Source organism: Coffea arabica, chromosome 5c (assembly GCF_036785885.1).
Source record: "Coffea arabica cultivar ET-39 chromosome 5c, Coffea Arabica ET-39 HiFi, whole genome shotgun sequence".
NCBI classification, from domain to species: Eukaryota; Viridiplantae; Streptophyta; class Magnoliopsida; order Gentianales; family Rubiaceae; genus Coffea; species Coffea arabica.
In genome coordinates, this window is record NC_092319.1 from 42346876 (window position 1) to 42367741 (window position 20866).

Consider the following 20866-nt stretch of genomic DNA (forward strand, 5'->3'; position numbering starts at 1 on the left):
ATAATCTTTTTATCTGACATATATCGCATCGTAAAAAAGTATTATATTGAAATTCCAAAAACTATCTTTTATTCAGACGCAATATTTTTAAAATGTATGTATAAATGCACGCACTCATAAAAACACACATATATTTTTGTATGTATCTTTGTTTCCACGATTTTAGGAGAGATATTCGCTTCATCCAAACTTATTAGCTTGTTTGATGTGGAAACAAGTAGTGATGGTGTGTTTAATTGATCGCGATAGCTTGGTAAATTATGCCTTCTTGTCTTGGTTGAGAAGATCTATTTAAGTACTAATTTGCAATTATGGAGTATCCAAACAAATATTTTCATTGCAATTAGTTTCTTCCAAAGGTAAAAAATGTATAATCCCAAAAAGCATATGAATGCTTGGAGCACTCAAAAGTGAAAATACGGTGCTTTAAGGCAGCTGATTACCTTTCCCATTAACATAAGACAAGTTCACCACTCCAATTCCACTCAAATAATTGCTGGTGATTATACTAAAAAATTCTCATTACTTGAAGATCTGTATAGTGCGATTTTATGGAGTTTAGCTTACGTTCCAATCAATAATGCTTCACGCTTTGATCTATCTATTGAATGGTCCACTTTTCGACAATTAAGGGCACAAAAATAGACATGTCTTGCCCAACTGGACCACGAATACTCAAAATCATTCAAGACTTTATATATATATATAAATATATACAGCACCACCATTATTCGACAATACATCATGGTTCTTGGTTGCTTGATTTCTCTTTATACTTTCTAACATCAGATTGACATTGCATATGAGCTGCACTGATTTAGCATAATTGATGAGATATATTTCCAAGTCTTTGAGAAAAAGTGAAGATATTGACTTCATGACGTAACAATTGCATATTCAATATTCTCTTTCTTGAATATTAATAGGAATTTATTAGACTTGTGTATGAGATGATGCACATACTTTAAATTTAAATTAGTAAGTAGTATATTTTTGTAATATGGTCTAATGAAGCTAATTACACATTTTGTAATTTGCTAGCATAACGTGCACATGGAAGGAGGGTTAGGTTGGGGGTAAGGTAGACGAAATTGTAAATAACAGGTTTTGAGTTCAAAACCTCTCATTTAAAAAAAAAAAAAGGAAGAAGAAGAAAGAAAACGTGTATATTTTCTATCTTTTTCACCATTTTTCTACGCATTTAAGAGATCCAAAATACTTCAAGATCACCCTTAAGAAACGAATAATGGATGACCTTGGTGGATCAAGTTTTTTGAGAAGATATGGTATTTGTTCCAACCTTTTTGGTTGGCCAAAAACGTGATTTCTTCCCAAAATGGAAACTGATGTAGGGCATGAGATAAGGCTTTCGGAATATTTTCATAAAGCATTGCAATCATTTTGATCATTAAGCACCAACAACAGATCAGAAATCCTCTTCTTTGCCTTTACATCTTTGTAGCAGTCAACTTATAAACATTAGTGTGTTCAAATTAAAGAAGCCACCAAGCCATGTGTTAAAGATTGGCATCCAAATTAATTATGAGCTCGTCATAACATGCACAGCTTTTCTTTTCTTTTCTTTTCTATTTTTTGGTTATACGAAATTTTGGAGATTTTTGTGCAATTAATGCAACAAGAATTCTTCTTTTTTTTTTTTCGAAAACGATATTGTATAACTTATCTATCCTAAACTACAGACCAGGAAGAATCTAAATAAACTTTGTGTTAGAGGCTAGCAGGTACATAGAACTACTAGCATTCAAGTGTGAAACGAATTCAAGGCTTTGTGCAACAAGAATTCAAGGTGTGAAACTCTTCAGTCTTACTATCAACTCACACTTGCCCGAGGCACCCTTCGTACTGCCAATTTCAATGCGATTGCTACCTTTCACATCTGCAATGCATTAATTTACAGTGCACGGTGGATTGAATGACAATTTATTACTTGTATCCAACACACAAAGAATCTGTAGACCTAAAACAGATGGTAGTAATAAACACCAAAAAGAACAAACAATAAACCTAGTCAACAAAAACGTCCAAACCCTTCACATTGTGATTGTATACCTAATGAGTAAAACAGTAATGGGTTTTGGTGCATAAACTCTAGAGTAGACCAACAAAATCCGATGTATCAGCAAAACTTGTACTTTTGTCGTAAGTCCGTGTAATTTCCATCATGACCAAGTGTGCCTTGGGCCCTTGGTCATTCATGTGACATAAACTAGACTAATATAATTATGTATGATTCTTGTAAGGTGATTCGCGTACAAAAGTTAAGTAGTGAATAATAGTTGCATCTCTTTGATTTATAAATATACTACTTCCTCCGTTTCAATTTGATAGTTCTGGTTCTTTTTTCACACAGTTTAATAAAAAGTAGTTCAGTTTGTTGGAACAATCAATTTAGGTAGCTATTTTTCTAAAATACCCTCACATTAATTAGAGTACAACTTTATGGAAACTTGAATTGATGGTAAAAAAAGAATCAACTCTCATTAGATGGGGTAGGTTTATAGTAACAACAACTTATATTGAATAAGGGTATTTTAGAAAAATTAAAATATAACTAAATTTTTTAATTAGAAAGTGGACTACAATTTGGGACAGACGAAAAAAGGAAACATGATTATCAAAATGGGACGGAGAGAGTATACATGTAGTCCTCCTTGACCACTCAGTTAAAGCCACATTGGTTTTTTCGAAAGTATACGTGATAATATAATTAAGTGCTTTATATACAAGAGAATACTAATTAGCTATATACTCCATATATCCCATTTTGATAATTTTATTTTTTTCATTCATTCTAATTTATAGTTCACCTTCCAATTCAAGAATATAGTTAATTTTTAACCTCTTTAAAAGACTCTTACTTAATATAAGTCATTATTAGTAAATATAACATATCTTATGAATGGTGTAATATTATTGCTGTGTAAAAATATAGTGATTAGTGATAATTCTACTATTGACGTAGGGATATTTTAGAAAAATAATAAACTAAATTTACTTTTTCAACAAAGCGATCAAATCAATGGCTATTCAATTTCACAAATTCTCTCTCTCTCTCTTCCTCTTTGACCAACTCTATATATAGTAAAGAATTTCATTTTGCAGTTATAAAAAATCAAGAATTTGTCAAGCCAGCTCTATAAACAGTAAAGGCTTTTGTTTTGTCAATAATTAATTATGGATCTTAAACGGATTTAGATCTAGGAGTATATCTTTTATAAACGTTAAATAGGGCATTATTGCATAAGTCCAAGAACGAAATCCAATAAACAAACAAGATTAACGGTTAGAATGATCTCTTTCTCCGGTTCCAAAATTTAATGACCAGAATGCCCTTGGGCATTGACAACGAACTGACACGTACGGTCTGGCGGATTTAACGCCTTAACGGTCGATGGGCCCACTACGGAAGTAGTGGCATCACCGTGAATTAGAGAAATTCCAATGGGTCCCATGCCTAAAAGTCGTTTGTCAAAAAAAGACATGCCTGTAAAGATCATAAAGTTTTTTGTTTATTATATGATTAATTATTTTGGGATGAATTAAAATATTGTCCCATCTCTTTCCTTAAATAATTATACGTGATGTGTACCTTTTGTTTCTTTGAAAGTAATATGCACCTTTTTGAAGGACAAGAATGAAACCATTTGGTGCAATATTTGGATTTCGAACTTAGGGTGCGTGTAATAAAATTGAATTTTGAATATATTAAATTATTAAATTGTCAAGTATTAAATTTAATATATTAAATGAATAACCTAATAAAACCGAGTTCTAAACTCTCACAAGTCACCAATTCAATTATCAAACTTAAGATATTTTTCATGCAGGCAAAATTTGGTTTTGAATCCTCTATATTATTATTAATTTCTGCTCTACTCTTTATTTTTTCATTCTGAAAAACTTTGGATAGGAGATTGTTTGGGATATTTTTTTAAAAAACATAATATAGCACTTTTTTGATGTGATATATATAAAATAAAAAAATAATTGAAATTTGTGTTGACGATACAAGCAAGTTAGCACGTGTAAGTAAGGTGTAAACCAAACACACTTATCCCACTCCAAGGCCATGGTATGGATTCATACATTTTTTTAACAACTTGCAGTAGTTCTCCTACATCAGTTATACCATTTACAGTCGAAAACAAGCTAAACCAGCCTCCTTAGAGCATCCACAATGCTATTATACTTTGCGGAGTGTAATCCACATGCCACGTCAGCATTCCACTTTCTCCTCTTTTATTACACTTTCACTCACAATGGATTACACTCCACAAGGTGTAATAGCATGGGTCCACAATTAATCAAATATTTATTTTAATAATGCATAACTCATATCCCATAAATAAATAAAGTAATTTTTAAAACTAATTTTGTTATTTTTAAAAAATAAAGTACTAACTTTCGTTAAATTTTGTACATTTTGAATTTTTTTATTTTCTAAAAATGATATTATTAATTTTTAAGTTTGAATAATATATCTTTTTCTATGTTTCAAAAACAATATATTATTATTTTTTTAAAAATAATTATGTAGGAAATTAAACAAATATTTGATACTTCAAATGCGAAGATATCATAATAATCCATACTTAATTAATAATTCGGAATGTAATTAGTTGAACTCCATGACATAATATTACATAAGTTAAATCAAATAAAATACAAATAGGGCCCACATTCAATGGATTACACGCATCATACATGTGATGCGTGTAATCTCCATGACACGGCTCCAACGGGGAGCCGTGTCATGGAGCGGTGTAATGGCTCCCTATTACAACCCCATTGGATCTGCCCTTAGTTGAGCCAACTCTAATTGGCACGTGAATACACTATATGATATATCCATTGTATACGAAAATACGAGTATGATTTTAAAAACAATTACATCATAAATATAAATTTTAATTATTTTTTTATTTCATATATATTATATTACAAAAAGTGTTATAGCATTATTTCAAATAGTCCATATCCAAACACACGTCTAAGAAAATAAAATGAGATAGAGAATCTACGGTAAAATATCTACGGTAAAATATCTACTGTATGCACTATATACGCGGTATCATATCCACTTTACATGTACTACTACTGAGAAAGTCAGACAGAAGACTTGTAAAATAGAGCCAAATGCAAAATTTGATAGAACATTAAACCAAAATAGGGCCAAAAGCAAAGCTTTTAGTGCAACATAAACCTTTTTTGCTGCTTATATATTAGCACTAGTCCAAGGCCAGAAAAGCACCAAAAGCGAAAGGCGCCAGGAAAAGGCCGGAGTACAGTGCCTGCCCAGCAGCTGCTAAGAACACTGTGCACAGCCTAAGAAATTCTGTCGGCAGAGAGCAGCACCCTTTCTCTTCCGGCCCTGCCCTGCCCTGCCCTGCTGCCTCGCTCGCCCCTTCCTTCCCTCTCTCCTCGGACCAAAACCTCGTTTTCTCAGCCGCCCGCCGGGAATATTAGGACAAACAAGAACACCTACATTAAACCCCTGATCCCACATTCTGCTTGCAACCTTCATTAACAAACACCATGACCACCACCACCACCACAAACTTCTTGCTGGCCATTCTAGTCGCCATTTCCGCAATGCTGGCCACTGCAGCTCCCCTCCACCTCAATTTCGACCCACATTGGTACCCCGCCACCGCTACTTGGTACGGCAGCCCCGACGGCGACGGCAGCGACGGTAATCATAATAATAATTCTAGTACAATCCCATATCAGCAAAAAATATATATATAAATGTAATTTATGTACGGCCCATATATAATTTTGCTCAACATAATAATTCACTGGTACTATAATTTTGTACTAGGTGGGGCATGTGGGTATGGTTCACTAGTGGATGTGAAGCCATTCAGGGCAAGAGTGGGAGCGGTGAGTCCGGTGCTGTTCAAGGGCGGAGAAGGCTGCGGTGCATGCTACAAAGTCAAGTGTTTAGACAGCTCTATATGTTCAAGAAGGGCTGTTACGGTTATCATAACGGACGAGTGCCCCGGTGGATATTGTTCCAATGGTCGCACTCACTTCGACCTTAGCGGTGCTGCCTTCAGCCGCATGGCCGTCGCCGGTGACGGCGGCCAGCTCCGTAATCGCGGCGAAATCTCGGTCATTTACCGGAGGTAGTACTTACATGCCTTGACTGAAATTAAACTTCTTTTACCACCATATAATTTAATTTTTTAGACTTCAATTGGTGACATTTTACAAAGCAAAACGGAATTTTTTTTTTTCCGAGGATGTGGTCTAACTGCCACATACAGCTTGAGAATGACAGTGACAGACAACGAGTTCAGTTGCAGTGCTATTATTTTGTTGGCGACATTCTTTCCTATTTCTTTTGTTTTCTTGGTCGATTTTTAGTATAGTTGTATTTACTAACATTGGAGTTTCAGCTCGGCAACTTATCAAGCACTTTGTCTCTAATCTTTGTGTTCAACAGAAGATTAATTAGTATGCCTTGGTTTGCATGCAGTACTGTCGTCCCACTGATATGTAGTATTAAATGTTACTAGTGGTGACTAATTTTTCTTGGACTAATTTAGTTAATCACCTACTGTTTTCTTAATCTTTGTGATTATGAGCATAAATTACAAAGATTTTGAGTAATTTATGCTTAGCCCACCAAAAATTTCTTCTTGTTACAATGAGTCTGGACAATTTTTTTTTCTTTCTGTTTGTAGGACTCCGTGCAAGTATCCGGGTAAAAATATTGCCTTCCATGTAAATGAAGGGTCAACCGATTATTGGCTTTCTCTCTTGGTGGAATTTGAAGATGGAGATGGTGATATTGGTTCGATGCATATAAGAGAGGTAATTTTTACCTTTTTTTTTCCCCTCTAATTACGTATTTAGAGGGGTGTTATTTTGATTTTGTATTTTTAGTAGTCAATTTTTCTTTTTGCTTTTGTTTCTTTTGAAGAATTTATTTGGGTAGTCAATTCTAGTTAAGGAGTGGGGGCATATGGTAGAAAAATGGAGGGCCTACACTTTCACAATTATCCAAAAGGAGCCTTAGTGCTTTGGAAGACTTTTGGGGGGAAATCAAGGTGGGAAGAAGAATGGAGAATAGGAAATAGGAATAGACAAATCCGAACATTACGGAGAACAATAGGGTGTGAATTTACGGCTTTAGAATCACGTGCCCAGACAGTTGAGAGCTTTTCCACTTGAAAAGACTCATTTGGCTTACTTTTGATGCTGAAAAGCTCCACCAAAATTCTTGTTCTTCTGTTTCTTGTTTTTTTCTAATCACTAAAAAAACTTCATGAAATCCGCAGAAAAATTTTATCCTTTTCTTTTAATTCAACTACTCTTCGACACAAAAAGAAAAGGCACTCAATCTCGGTATGGGCAATAATTAATAAAGTTATTTGTCACACTTAGTAAGAAAAAAAATGACTAAACTAAATACAACTTCAAATAGAAATTCTTAGTGCATTATTTATATAGATTAGATTTATGTGACTATGGATTTTCTGTTTCACAATAACGTGTAACATCCATATTACACACTCTCGTCCATGCATTTACATGTGTCCATCTCAAGAGTTCAATTTAATTAGGGTATAATTACAATAATTTAAAGTGGACGGGTGTCAACATATTAAAGCGTGTAATATGGATTTTAGAATTCAATGTGTTTTTTTTTTTTTTTTTTTACTTTTTGAGGGATGTAACAGAAGACCTATACCCATATATGTGTAAAGATTATACTAACATTGTGCTTTTGTCTTCACGCGTGAATAACTGCATTTAATTGGACCCAAAGTTTAGGTATGAGCACTTGTTAGACAAAAGGCATGATTTCAAGTATTAAATCATTTCTTGTTGAATCTCTTGCAGGCAAATTCAAATCAGTGGCTACAGATGACTCATATCTGGGGCGCAAATTGGTGCATTATTGCAGGCCCTTTACAAGGTCCATTCTCAGTAAAGTTAACCACGCTATCGACCGCAAGAGCCCTCTCAGCAAGAGATGTGATTCCAAGAAATTGGACTCCCAAGGCCACTTATCCTTCTCGTCTCAACTTCTTTTAGCCGAAATCACATTTTTAGCTGCCCATTTATTAGTCAGCCAAATGACTGAATGTTTGGATACCTCTTCTCCTATAGTATAACCCCTATAGCTTTTTCTAGTAGTAGCTCCCAAGCTGGTTTTTTTTTAAAAAAGAAGAAAAGTAGCCGTTGGAGCTTAAGATAAAAGCATCCAAGGCACTTTCTTTCTTTTTCCCACTTTTTGCCTCATCTCTGTCTGTTGATTGGCTGTGATAGTTCTTGAAGGAGTGGTTGGTTAAGTGAGCGTTTGAGCCCCCCCTCCAAAATGAAAGGAGAGAGAGCGGTCTCTAGTTTTTATGTAATTTGTGATTTTCAATGTGTAAGTTCCAAGAATGTGGGTGAAATGAAATCTTTGTTCAGTGAGTTACTTTGTGTCATTGTTGCTATGTTGCCAGCTGCTTCACTACCATTCGCATCTTTGGATAACGTGGGACCTCCTTAAGTAGTTGTAACTCTGTTGCCTATATGTGTAGTTTGGATTGATTAGCAAATCACCCTTCCTGCAACAAAAGGCCTTGTTGGATTCATTCATCTCATTTGGAGTTCCCATTTGATCAGAAAATGTGTTTGTTTTTGCTTTATTCTCAAGTTTATTCCTGATGATGGCACCAAAAAACTATTAAAATAGTGAGGAATGATTGTCCAAAAGAACAGAACCAGTGAGCTAAGCTCAGTGATCACCGCCAAAGCTAATGGGATAGGAGGTTAAGGGATTAAATCCTGCCTCCCATCATTGGCCACAAAATGTGGCAAGTCACTTTAAGTGGGGATTAAAATCCAGACTCAATAAAATAACGGTTGGTGGGATAAAACTCGAACCCAATGAAACAACAGTTGATGGGATAAAATCCAAATCTAGCAACCAGTGATTTTTTATTTTTGTCTATTAAATTGAAAGGAAAAAGAATATGTTTCCCTTAACCCTAAAGACTAATTATTAAATACCAGATCCACTCATTTTCTTCTCATTTTTTGCGTCTTATCAAGTTTGTGTCTCTATTTTCCTTACTTTCTCCAAATTCCGAACTTCTTTTTTATTTTTAAGTTGCAATCTCTAAATCTAAAAAACATGAATTAAAATTTAAACTCATAGTGTTTAATTTTCATGGACGCGAATTTTGTATGATTTCAAAATATTGTGATATTTTTAGGTTGGATTTCAAATTATTTTTTTGATAGATACAATTGAAATTAAGATGAAATTTATTTGTTTTAACTTATAATTTAAAAAATTTATTTGTGAAAACCCAAGTTTTTTTTTGAAAATATTAAACTTTTCATCATATAAAGTCCTAAATTAGTCCAATGCATGTCCTATTTTGTGCGTATATATTTATGTAAGTTTTTTTTAAAAAAATTCATTGACCAGAGTTAAATTAATCCGACCGATTGAACTTGAATCCGAACATTTCACTGATTCAATTAATGATTCGAGTTTCAAAACATTAATGAGTGTATTTGGATTGTAAATTATTTGAGATATTTTTAAACAAATAATCTCCTGTCCAAACACACACATATAATTGCTTACGTTACGAGTTCTGATTAGCTTTCAACAATGTCAAATTTTACAATAATATAGTATGACATGTTTTGAGGTGGGCCAAACTCCATAGAAAATTGTTTAAAGAGTTCTATCTTGAATGCGTAGTCCATAAAGCTGCAAATGAGTTCGAGAATCACATGCAACTTGAGGGAAGTGATCAATAAGAATATTAATTGTTGAGAGGTGTCAAAAAACTGAATTGACAAACAGATATTGTGATGATGGACACACGTGGTAACGGTCCCATTGAATCTTTGGATAAAAAAGGACCTCTCAATTATCCCAATCTCCCCACCATGTGTGCAAATCTTCCCCGAGACAAAGGCCCGAGAATTTCCGCTCGTGAATCTCCCACTTGAAAGGTCCATCTGTTTTTTTTAGCTGTCTTTCTTCTTTTTGATAAGTAGATTTTTTTTTTTTTAAAAAACTTTTACTTTACTATTATGATTATTTGGACTTGTGGTAGAAACCCAAAGCAATTCCAGGAAATCTTAATGGACAGGGCAAAGCATATGCAGCTAATGGTTTGCAAACAAGTGGCTTAGGAACCAACCAACATCGTACCGAAGTCCTCAAATTTTCATAAAATCCTTTATTATTATCTTCAATCAGCAGGAGCTTGATACAATGGAGGGAAGACTAGTTGGAGAATATTGAGATGAATCTGAAATGTGCACTAGTGTTACAATGACCTAACATGGCACAAGATTTTTTGGTTAATTTTCAAAGGTATGTAGCGGTCGGTGTAAATGAATCCAATCAAGTCGAACAGTCTGGTGTTCAAATTTATTTGATTATTTCAACGAGTATAAAGTTTTATTCAAATTTAATTTGTTTACTTAACGAACATATTTTGTTTATCAAATTTGAAAGTTATCAAATATAAAATATTGTTCAAATTTGACTTGATTTGATGGCGAGTCAAGTTCGAACAAACTCTTACCAAACCGTATTCGAATCAAGTATCAAATAGCTTAGTTCATCTTTCAACCTTACTAACATACATGACATTAGGAACCAAATTGTACATGACTCTTGATTTTTGTAGTTAAAATTTGAAATATCACAGGTACCTAGTCTAATTAAGTAGAACCAATCCCCACTTCTTCCAAATTCTAGGGGTCTTCCAGCCTAAATTTTGAGCCTAAAAGATCAATTTTACAAATGTCAAAACAAAGATCCATAGTTTCCAACTGGTATAAACCTGTCGAAGCCTGCCACTTGATGCTTTCAAGGAAAGTACATTCCTGTTTTTCTAGTCAAGGCGTTGGTCCTCCTAACTTTTCAAGAAAGTAAATAGTGGAAACGAAATACAAGCCAGTAAATCATAAGAAACGAAAAAGGAAAAAAGGAGAAACAAAATATATCTTACAAAAAGAAAGTGAAGAAAAAAAAGAAAAAGTGAAAGAATAGGTCAAAAAGTTTTATAAGTGGGTCGAAAAGCAAAAAGGAGCAAAGGCTGTAACTATTTTGTCAGGCCCGAATTATGTGGATACAAACTTTCATGGATACCCCAAACTGCAATTAAACAATATGCCCAGGCTCAAAACATGCCCATTTCTATTTGGGCCAGTTGTAGTCCAGCAGGCGTGTTAAAAATCCATAATGTTCCAACTCTCAAGCACACCACCTCAATAAAAGCCTCTTCTTGAATCTTGATCCAAAACGCTATATATAAAGAATTGAATTTTGAAATTATGTGAACAAGTTCATGTCCATCAAGACATGAAAACTCTTCCATTCAGAATCTCAGATACCCCTACCCCAAGTTTCATGACTCTCATTTGTTTTTTTTGGAGCAACTACAATGAGAAAACACTTGATGTGCAAAACTAATCAGTCTTCCAACTAAATATCGAGATAGGGCAAAGTGCAAGGAAATTATTGTGTTAATATTCAAATAAGCAGACTAAGCCAATAATCATCAAAAAGAACTCAGAGCAGCCCCCTACTGAAAGTCCTAATGTCAAAAACAAGAACTGCTATTATTCCTATTACTGGTAGTAAATTGATAAAACAATGTGAACTAAGTTGATCATTTTAGATAAAATTAGATGTGAAAAACAGAAAGGGAGATGGGGAGCTTATCATGCACTGGTAGGCTGATTTTCTACTGTTTGTTCACCTTCAGCTATGGAAGCAGCATCTGGTGTTGTTGCTTTAGGAGTGCCATCATTAGCAGCATCTTTGGCTGGTGAAACAGCATTCGTTCCAGCAGCAGCAGAAGGCGAAGCACTTGCCGATTTCGGAGTGCCAACTTTTGCAGCCTTGTCATCTTTCACTGCCTTGGCTGATTTTGGAGTGGCATTCATCTCGTCCTTGGTATCCTTCCCTTCCTTTGCATCCTTGGTATCCTTTCCTTCCTTTGCATCCTTAGCGTCTTTGCTGTCCTTTGCATCCTTCCCTTCTTTAGTATCCTTCTCTTCTTTTGCATCCTTGGCATCTTTGGACGGCGGAGGAGGAATCATATGAGGCGGAGGATTCTGCTTCAATTTCTGAAGCATTTGACGCATCCTTGACATATCTGTTGGTTTACCAGGTTTGGGGCCCTGAATGACCACAACTGAAGGCTTCTTCTCTTCCTCCCTTTTCCCTCTTCTCTTCTCAATATTAGGTACCTCACGTGGAATAATCTCCGCTATGGCTTTCCAATACTGTTTATCGGCTTCTTTGTGGAATTTTTCTTGGTTAGCCAGGTACAGCTATTCCGAAAACAAAAAAATGAGGCGTTATAATACAAATCAATGGGGATAAAGATATTGTGGAACAGGAATGTGTGTTCTGGAAATTACTTTCTCTCTTTCTCTGTTTTGAGCCTTTGTAGTCTCTTTGTTTTGCCTTGTTTTCTCATGAAAAGCTCGCTTGTACTCTTCTGCTTCTTCAATGAGCTGATTTCTCAGTTCTTTCTCTCTTTTCTCCTTCTCCTCAAGATAAATTGCATTTTGGCTACAACAGAGTAAGCAAATTTACATGAATGACAACCCTGATTGGGAGTTCCTAATTATTACCAAATACTTGTTATAACATCGTCGGCCAAGCACCTTAGCAACCAAAGGATAAAAGCAAAAGAGGAAAAGGGGAAAAAAAAAAGAACAAAAAAAAAAGGAGAGCAGGATGAAAGAAAGACCAAAATGAAGTGAAGACAGAGCAAGAAATGATGTGACAAAATTTTGGACCCTAAGCTAACCAACTTTCACAATACTATTAGGCGATTAGTGATCTTAAAAATTCAGAAAAAGCATTAATATCAGCAACAGACTGAGAAACTATATAACTAGTGTAACAGAAGGAGAATGCTTATGGAGCAACTAATGAGCACAATGGAGAACACCAAAACAGTCAACAGACATATCATATTTCTGGAGGAATTAGGTTATTTAATAATCTCATATTGGTCGTCATGCTAGCCAAATCCTCCTTTTCAGAGGCTAATAGAAGCAGGATAGAGGATACCATTTTTGTTACAAGATTCTTGATTTCTTTTGGTATCTCTGAATTCAACTCTGGATTGTATTCCCTTGCTTGCCATACTAAATAAATTCTACACTGAGAAGAAGACGCAAAATAATCGCTTCCATTTAAATATTTCCAACTCAACTCACACTCCAAATTAGTAATTACAACCCAAGATAGAAAAGCCTATTCATCATGTAGCTTAATTTTGATTATAGCATTTGTGCCATACAAATCCCCTGTTTGGTCAGAAATCCAACAAAATATCCTTTAACCTATTTACAAAAAAAAAAGAAGTAATCTTGAGCAAACATCATTTGCATGAAACTATAGGAGACCAATTATCATATATGATCACCAATAGACTAGATTAAAGACTTCCCTAAGAATAGCAAAGAAATTATCAGAGACAGAGACTTTGAAGATTGAAATATCAGTCGCTCTCCGAGTGGAATGCACAATGACACGCACATTAACCAATCTATTCGAGAAATGTAAGAAATAACTCTGAGGATGAGAACAGGAAACCGAATTCGATCAACATTCTCAATCCACATATTAAACTGTAAAGCTCTGCAATCTATATATGTTTGTTTCCCAAATAGCCATATAAATCCAGCATTCAGTATCAGAACTGTAAGCATGTCTATCATAAATCAATTTACCAAGCACATGCACCAATAAATCTATTACTATTGATGATGGTTTACATCAGTACTAATTGAATCAACACAATAAACAAAAAAACTACATTGAAATCGGCATATCTAGTTAAGATCCAAGAAGACATGTAACTCTTCAGAAACTAAACATGTATGTGTGGACAACTACATAAAAGTAAAGGTAGGTAAAAGCAATAAAGGACTAACAATCTCGATCTCCAAGTTGATATTAACATAAATTAACTGAATCTCTGATGAATATCTAATCATGGCATACAGATTGCCTGTTCAATATCTCCATTATCGCATGCGATGATATGAATATAAATAAATCATAAACGAACATTATTCACCAAAGAAAGATCCTAGTAAACAAATTTTCAATATGTAATTCAGAAAGAAAAAAGGGCAAAAGAAGAGTAATAAACTTCCAAATGTACCCATCATGGTCCATGCTATCCCAGAGATCCATCACAGAAATCAACCAAAGCATGATTCAAATCTCACGCAAATACAAATGTATTGCTATGCATAGCAGCATATATACATGGAAAAACTCCAAATTGTATAGACATAAATACCCACCGGCGCCATTCGCGAAATGCGGCACCTTCCTCCCTCATCTCAGTTGGATCAGGGAGCAAAGGTCCATCAGAAGGAGCCGAGCTGAAAATCCCATCTGTATCAGCTGCCATATCATACCCTTTTCCGTCACCACCGCCACCATTCTCCTGAAAAGGCGAAGCAGAGTAATCGTCACGCTTTGGTGAATGGCTAAACCCGAAATTCCCAGCATGCATGTTATAATCCATAGCCACAGGTGGAGGTGATGGTGGCCGTGCAGCACCACCGTCGTAGTCATAGTTTTCCGGGGTGGTAGGAGGTGGTGCATCAAAATCATAGCCACCGTAGCCACCTTCATCAAAGAGGTGAGACGGTGGTTGACTGATTTCATCAGCTCCGCCATCCGTGGCCATGTACCCCTGATCAAACGCCATTGTCGTGGCTATATTTTGGTGTATGTTTTCTTTATGATTTTTTCTTTGTCGGAGTATGTATAACTGTGTGTGTTTCTTTGCGTGTTTTTGTGTGTGTGATCGGAAAATTATCAATGGAAGAAGAAGAAAGAGGTGGATTGAAAAAATGGAAAAGTCAGAGAGTTTCGGTTTGTCTCGAAGATCTCTCTCGTAAAAATGGAAGGTAAATGTCCACTGCATTCGATTTACACGTGTTGAATGAGTTGGTCTTTTTTTTTTTTTTTTCTTCCCCTTGGCCTTGCGTTTTACAAATAAGTAATAGTGGTAGAAAAGTAGTATAAATAATTACCAAGTATACTACTTTTTTGGAATTCTTTCCTTGAGTTTAATTGGAATTGCACCCTAGTATGAAAGTAATATTCGAGGTTTTCAAAAGTTTTAAAGCAAAATCTTCAAAGGAAGAAGATTTTAATTTTTATCCGATTTCTTTTTTTTTTTTTTGAAGATTAGGACAACTTTCAAGTCTTAAAAAGAAGAGAGAAAAAGAGAGACAGAAGTTGAATTTCACGATTGCATGACTAATGTCATTAATACTTTAAACTAGGTCTTAAGAACAAATATTCTATTAATTTAATTCATGTTTAAATTGGATCATACAAGGGTGTTACGATATATATATATATACACACACACTAGAGTTTATACATTCTACAACTTATATAACATTTCAAAGCAAAATCTTCACAAAATGAATGTTTTCTTTATATATATATATATATATATATATAGCCAATGATATTGTTGAATTCTCATTAGACAATATCATATACATAATGATAACTGATAAAGAAACTTAAATCTAAGAGAATAGCACAATGTAATAGATAATAACAAATAGCGTAAAGCTTACAAAATATGCAGATCAAATCCAAATTTTCAAACAAATAGAAAAATTATACCATATCTAGTCTCTTTTATTTGGTTCAAAAGATTCCAATTATTTGCCATACCAACACAAAACATTTATGGTACTCCACTTTGCCTATTTTTGCCACCCCTATTGTTTGTTACCTCCTCCTTGGTTGTTATCTTTTATTTTTCAAATTGTTTAAAGAACATAATCACATACTTATTACATAATCAAGAACACTTAAAACATCAACAGGTATCTTTCAATATTGACCAAATATTAGTCTGATTGCTTAGCATGATTTGAAAATAAAAATTTTTAAATATTATTCAACTTATATCATAAACACAATTTTTAACTATGTTCTTATTTTATATACATCATATTATAAAAAATATTACAGTATTATTTTAAATATATTTTTTCAAATAATCTCCTATCTAAACATGCTAATTATTTTCAATCCTTAAGATTGTGATCTGATGAAACAGAATCAAAAAAGTATCTTTAACCTCCGATAGAGACGGGCACCTTGTTGGCATCTTTCTACTTAGTTCTTCGGCTTCACCTCTACGTGGCAGGCCCACAAAACTTTCAAAAAGTTACCCCAAAAATTTGTACTGGAATGCCAAAAGTGGAGCTAAAACACAGGTCGTATTGACTATTGAAGAAGAAAAATGGCGGACAGGTATTTCCCTAATCTGATGCCGGATTTTGTTCAGGAAGATCCCACTTTGGAACAAGAAATTCAACAATCAGGACACAGAATCCCAGAACAAGGCACAGAAGAATCACTTTTTAGGCTTCTTGCAACACCTTATACTACACTTTCTGAGAAGCTCAAGAGAGCTGCTTTGGACCTCAAGGAAACAATAGTTGCGGTTGTGGATACATGGGGACTTACTGGCCAAAAAGTTGATGACTTTACCCTCTATTCGGGCGCTCTTGGGACTGCCCTTTTGCTCTTTAAGTCATTTCTGGTTACCAGGAATGGAAATGACCTTATTCTTTGTTCTCAGATTGTCAATGCCTGCGACTCTGCTTCTCTTCATTCGAGGTAATTGGGATTATTTTTTATTTGTTTTTTTTTCTTTTGTGAATTTGTTTTGTCCAGTGGTTGTGGTATGATTTGTGGGGTCCGTTTGGATTTGGGGAGTTTTACTAGCAAAATGCGAAGGAAAATGGATTTTGTTGTGGCTTTCTGTCGCTCTAAAAATGGAAAATTAGAACTTTGATTGTGTTTCATGTTGTTCTTGAGTTGTTTTCAACAAAATCCCAAACCCAGAAAGAGTGAATGCAACATATGGCAGGTACATAGCACTTGTCAAGTGCTTCTTCTATGGTGACACATGCCTGCTTGAAATTGTTGATGGAGGATAAGGACTTGAATTGACTTAAGAATAGGAAATTGTTATAACTTCAGTTAGATTTAGTGCATATATCCATTTACTGATTGTAGGGATGTGACGTTTATATGTGGGAGAGCTGGTGTTTGTGCTCTAGGTGCAGTGGTAGCAAAATACTTGGGATATGATCAGCTACTACATTACTATTTGAACCACTTCAAAGAGGTAAACTGCTAAATTCTAGAGTGTCAATTTTGACTGTTACTTTAGCTGCTAATTCCGATTTTTCAATATAATTCATTTCATTTTCATAACAGATTAGGCTGACAAGAGATCTGCCTGATGAATTGTTGTATGGTAGAGCTGGTTATTTATGGGCATGTCTGTTCATAAATGAACATATAGGCAGAGGAACGATTTTGCCCACTGAGATGGTAAGATCAATCTTTGCCTTTGCATGTGTGCTTACTTTCCTCCTTAATGCATTTGTTACTTTGATGTTATGTCAGGGTGCTGCTGTCAAAGAAATCTTTAGGAGTGGGAGAAAATTGGGTGGAAGAGGCAGGAGTCCATTGATGTTTGAGTGGTACGGTGAAAAGTACTGGGGTGCTGCCCATGGTTTGGCTGGAATCATGCATATTTTATTGCACTTTGAACTGAAGGCAGATGAGCGTGAAGAGGTCAAGGAAACTCTTAATTACATGATAAAGAACCGGTTCCCTAGTGGGAACTATCCTGCAAGTGAAGAAGATAAAAGGAGGGATGTTCTGGTGCACTGGTGTCATGGGGCTCCTGGAATTGCACTAACACTTGTAAAGGCTGCTGAGGTATCAAGCTAACCTGCGAATAGTAAATGCAGATTCAATGAGAATGAGACTCTTGATATTATGTCCATCAAAAATGTATATGTCCAGTTTACTGATATTGGTCCTTCAGTTTCTTTGTTGTATTTGATCATCTGCTTTTTGTGAATATAGAAAACTAAGTTCTATTTCTGTTAATCAAATATCCAGCCTTAGTAATGAGGATTATCTAACCTTGCCAACAAATATTGCCAATGTAGTCACTCTAAATTTGATGAGGAGCTCTATTTTCTGGTTTCTTTCTTTTCGTGGAAGCGTACTTCTTCTGTTAATACTAGACAATGGAAGCACTTTTCCTCTTATTGCATATAGCCGGATTGCTCCTATCATCCACAGTCCTGTACCAAGGGATAGATCTGGAATCTTGTCTTTCATGATCTTTGTCTGCTAGTTTAAAAATGTTCTTCTTCATCAGTTGATGGAACTTTAATTGCTTAGGTTTTTGGAGATAAAAGATTTCTCCAAGCAGCTATAGATGCAGCAGAGGTTGTTTGGAATCGTGGACTTCTAAAGCGAGTCGGAATATGTCATGGGGTCAGTGGCAATACTTATGTCTTCCTCGCTCTTTATCGACTGACTGGAAATGTGGAGTTTCTATATCGAGCAAAGGCCTTCAGTTGCTTTTTGCTCGATAGAGCCTACAAACTTATATCCAAAGGAGAGATGCATGGAGGGGATAGCCCATACTCACTCTTTGAAGGAATTGGGGGTATGGCTTATCTTTTTCTGGACATGGTTGAACCTACTAATGCTAGATTCCCTGCTTATGAACTTTAAGCATTTGCATCGCGGGCCGAAAAGATAGATCTATGGAAAATGATGGTTGTCGTGTATAAAAAAACTAGTTTCTCCCTGTATTACATTTCTGCATCTGCCACTGTACTTCAATATTCTCAATAATGCACCGCATGTTTTATTCTAGCGGCAGCAGCACGTGTTCTATAACAAATTAAAAAGAATAAAACAATTTTTAAGTTTGTCTACAGATGCAGTGGCTGTTTCACTAAATATCTGGCTAAAAAGTGTAAATGGCAAGAACATACAGAAAGTTGCAGCAATGTAAGGTTATTGACATGTAAATGGATGCATTTGTTTGCTACCATGTCTTTTGTTTTTCCAGAACTTAGGGAAGCCATGTTTTTCTGAAGATTTGAGTTTTGTATGACCTCTGGAACCGTAGTCTAGAAGTATCCTATGTTAACAAATTAACATTGGATTATGGACTATAAGAATTTTGCAACATGATACTGAGTCTTGCATACTCAGGTGATTCAGGATGACCCTGGAATAATTAACAACTTTTCAGTCAGTGGTGCAAATAAACCTGAAGTTTAACAATTTTTGCACAAACAAGAAGACTAATAACCCTGTTCAGTAAGAATTCAGTTTGGCCATGGTCAGTTGAAGGGGATATATAATAGCTTTGGGCAGTATCATAAACTGCTTTTACGAAATAAGTCCCCTCTGCAGAATGCAAAATGAAAACTACAGATTGTTCCGAGATGTACATCAGCACAACAACGTATGTATTGGGTTTATCTAATTTGGTGTGGCAAGTGGTCTTTTATGCTTGTTCAGGAAGGTGACCAGAAGCTGGTTCACCTTCTCAGGAAATTGCTCCTGAACAAAGTGGTTTCCTTCTGGCAAGAATATTATTTCCAGATCAGGAACATACTGTTTGACAGCCCCACTTGTGAGGTATTCTCCTTGGTGCACAAAGACGTAATCTTTTTCTCCCATTACCAGCATGGAAGGAACATCTATGCTAGGATTATCAACTCCATCGTCTTCCAACCAAGCCCTGGAGAAGTTCTCCAAGTAAAAAGGCATGAAATTCAAAACTATTTCTCAGCACTGATGGAATGGACCTTACCTGTATGGGACCTGCAATGCAGTATGAAAACCAGATCTCTCATATAGGTTCGTATAGTTTGTAAGATCTTCTTCAGTAAACCAAGAAGGTAGTGGTGTAGAAGGATCAACCAAGTCCATTATTTCCTGGTCTTCTCTAGCTATTGGCATCTCATTATTTGTGAAGAGAATGTATATGTTCTTTACCACTGTCTTAATATCAAAGCGGCCAAAGTCTTTTTCAGCCCTTCCCGGTTCCTGAATGGATTATAGACAAAGATTTTTTGGTGTAAAATTGATTTTAAAAAAAATAAGAAACACCATATTCGAACCATAAATTGCCTGAAAATAAAAAGAAATCAACTTGCCCGCCATCTCATCACATAGAAGCCCTTGGGGAGGGAGTCTACAGAAACTCCTAGACCGGTAGGCGTGAACGCCAGACCCAGTGTCACAAGTGCTGAAACCCTGTCTTGGTGAAGGAGTGCAAAATGACAAACCACTCGAGCACCAAAATCCTTTCCCACAAGAAAAACCTGCATATTTGTGAACCAGATGAAGTTCCATTGTACAATATAGCATATAGTTGTCAACCATGAAATTTAGCCCAGCTTTCTAGTCGACAATAGGAATCAAGAAACTTCATACCTTCTGGACCCCAAAAGAATCAAGAATTCAGAGAATGTCGTCCACAGGGTCCTTGAAAGTTGTCTTTTCTGGTTCTGCAGGCACTTGAGAAAGGCCATAGCCTCTAAAATCAGGTGCTATGGCTCGAAATCCAGCATTGGCAACTGCGAGCATCTGATGCCGCCATGAGTACCATATTTCAGGAAACCCATGTAGGAAAACCACAGCAGGGCCTATTTCGTATCAAAAGAAGACATCAGAAAGTTTTCATCTTGATCACTTAAATCTATGGTAAATCAAATATAACTTAGAGCTTACCTGATCCAATCTCTGCAACATGCAGCTTCAGTCCTCTAACTTCCACATAGTTATGCTGGATGTTTTCCATCTTGATTTGACCCGTGAAAGTCGAAGAACTTACCCTCTTAATTTGATGAGTTTAGAATGAAAAAAGAAAAAAAAAATTCCGTCCTGCCTAATTCAGTCAATGAAGATGCGCTCTTTTGTTTCTATTCTAGTACTTGCTTAGAGCAACGGGTGCAGGTG

General features: G+C 35.5%; 5 protein-coding genes across 6 annotated transcripts; 2 read left to right on the forward strand and 3 right to left on the reverse strand.

The window, feature by feature from the left end:
* The first annotated feature begins 5248 nt into the window (after nucleotides 1-5248).
* On the forward strand, nucleotides 5249-8448 carry LOC113690973 (expansin-B16). Its single transcript, XM_027209136.2, has 4 exons — nucleotides 5249-5713; nucleotides 5843-6149; nucleotides 6711-6840; nucleotides 7873-8448. Exons 1-4 carry the CDS (start codon nucleotides 5557-5559, stop codon nucleotides 8065-8067), a joined length of 789 nt encoding a protein of 262 aa, XP_027064937.1. The 5' UTR covers nucleotides 5249-5556; the 3' UTR covers nucleotides 8068-8448.
* A 3054-nt stretch (nucleotides 8449-11502) lies between these two features.
* Nucleotides 11503-14974, reverse strand: LOC113690948 (clathrin light chain 1). The gene is made up of 3 exons (XM_027209084.2): nucleotides 14332-14974; nucleotides 12424-12577; nucleotides 11503-12333 (listed from the first exon to the last, which is right to left on the reverse strand). Exons 1-3 carry the CDS (start codon nucleotides 14961-14963, stop codon nucleotides 11719-11721), a joined length of 1401 nt encoding a protein of 466 aa, XP_027064885.2. The 5' UTR covers nucleotides 14964-14974; the 3' UTR covers nucleotides 11503-11718.
* A 1152-nt stretch (nucleotides 14975-16126) lies between these two features.
* LOC140007762 (lanC-like protein GCL2) lies at nucleotides 16127-18763 on the forward strand. 2 transcript variants are annotated; one of them, XM_072050990.1, is made up of 5 exons: nucleotides 16129-16690; nucleotides 17093-17204; nucleotides 17297-17413; nucleotides 17489-17806; nucleotides 18281-18763. In XM_072050990.1, the coding sequence occupies exons 1-5, from the start codon at nucleotides 16311-16313 to the stop codon at nucleotides 18617-18619; spliced, it is 1266 nt and encodes a 421-aa protein (XP_071907091.1). In that variant the 5' UTR covers nucleotides 16129-16310; the 3' UTR covers nucleotides 18620-18763. The 2 variants fall into 2 exon arrangements, with proteins under 2 accessions (XP_071907090.1, XP_071907091.1); XM_072050989.1 differs by having other exon boundaries at nucleotides 16127-16690; nucleotides 17297-17806.
* Nucleotides 18764-19058: 295 nt separating this feature from the next.
* Nucleotides 19059-20235, reverse strand: LOC140007367 (epoxide hydrolase 2-like). Its single transcript, XM_072050111.1, has 4 exons — nucleotides 20062-20235; nucleotides 19716-19951; nucleotides 19445-19643; nucleotides 19059-19124 (listed from the first exon to the last, which is right to left on the reverse strand). Exons 1-4 carry the CDS (start codon nucleotides 20233-20235, stop codon nucleotides 19059-19061), a joined length of 675 nt encoding a protein of 224 aa, XP_071906212.1.
* LOC140007763 (epoxide hydrolase 2-like) lies at nucleotides 19224-20860 on the reverse strand. Its single transcript, XM_072050991.1, has 5 exons — nucleotides 20639-20860; nucleotides 20342-20553; nucleotides 20062-20229; nucleotides 19716-19951; nucleotides 19224-19643 (listed from the first exon to the last, which is right to left on the reverse strand). Exons 1-2 carry the CDS (start codon nucleotides 20706-20708, stop codon nucleotides 20369-20371), a joined length of 255 nt encoding a protein of 84 aa, XP_071907092.1. The 5' UTR covers nucleotides 20709-20860; the 3' UTR covers nucleotides 19224-19643; nucleotides 19716-19951; nucleotides 20062-20229; nucleotides 20342-20368.
* Nucleotides 20861-20866: the final 6 nt, after the last annotated feature.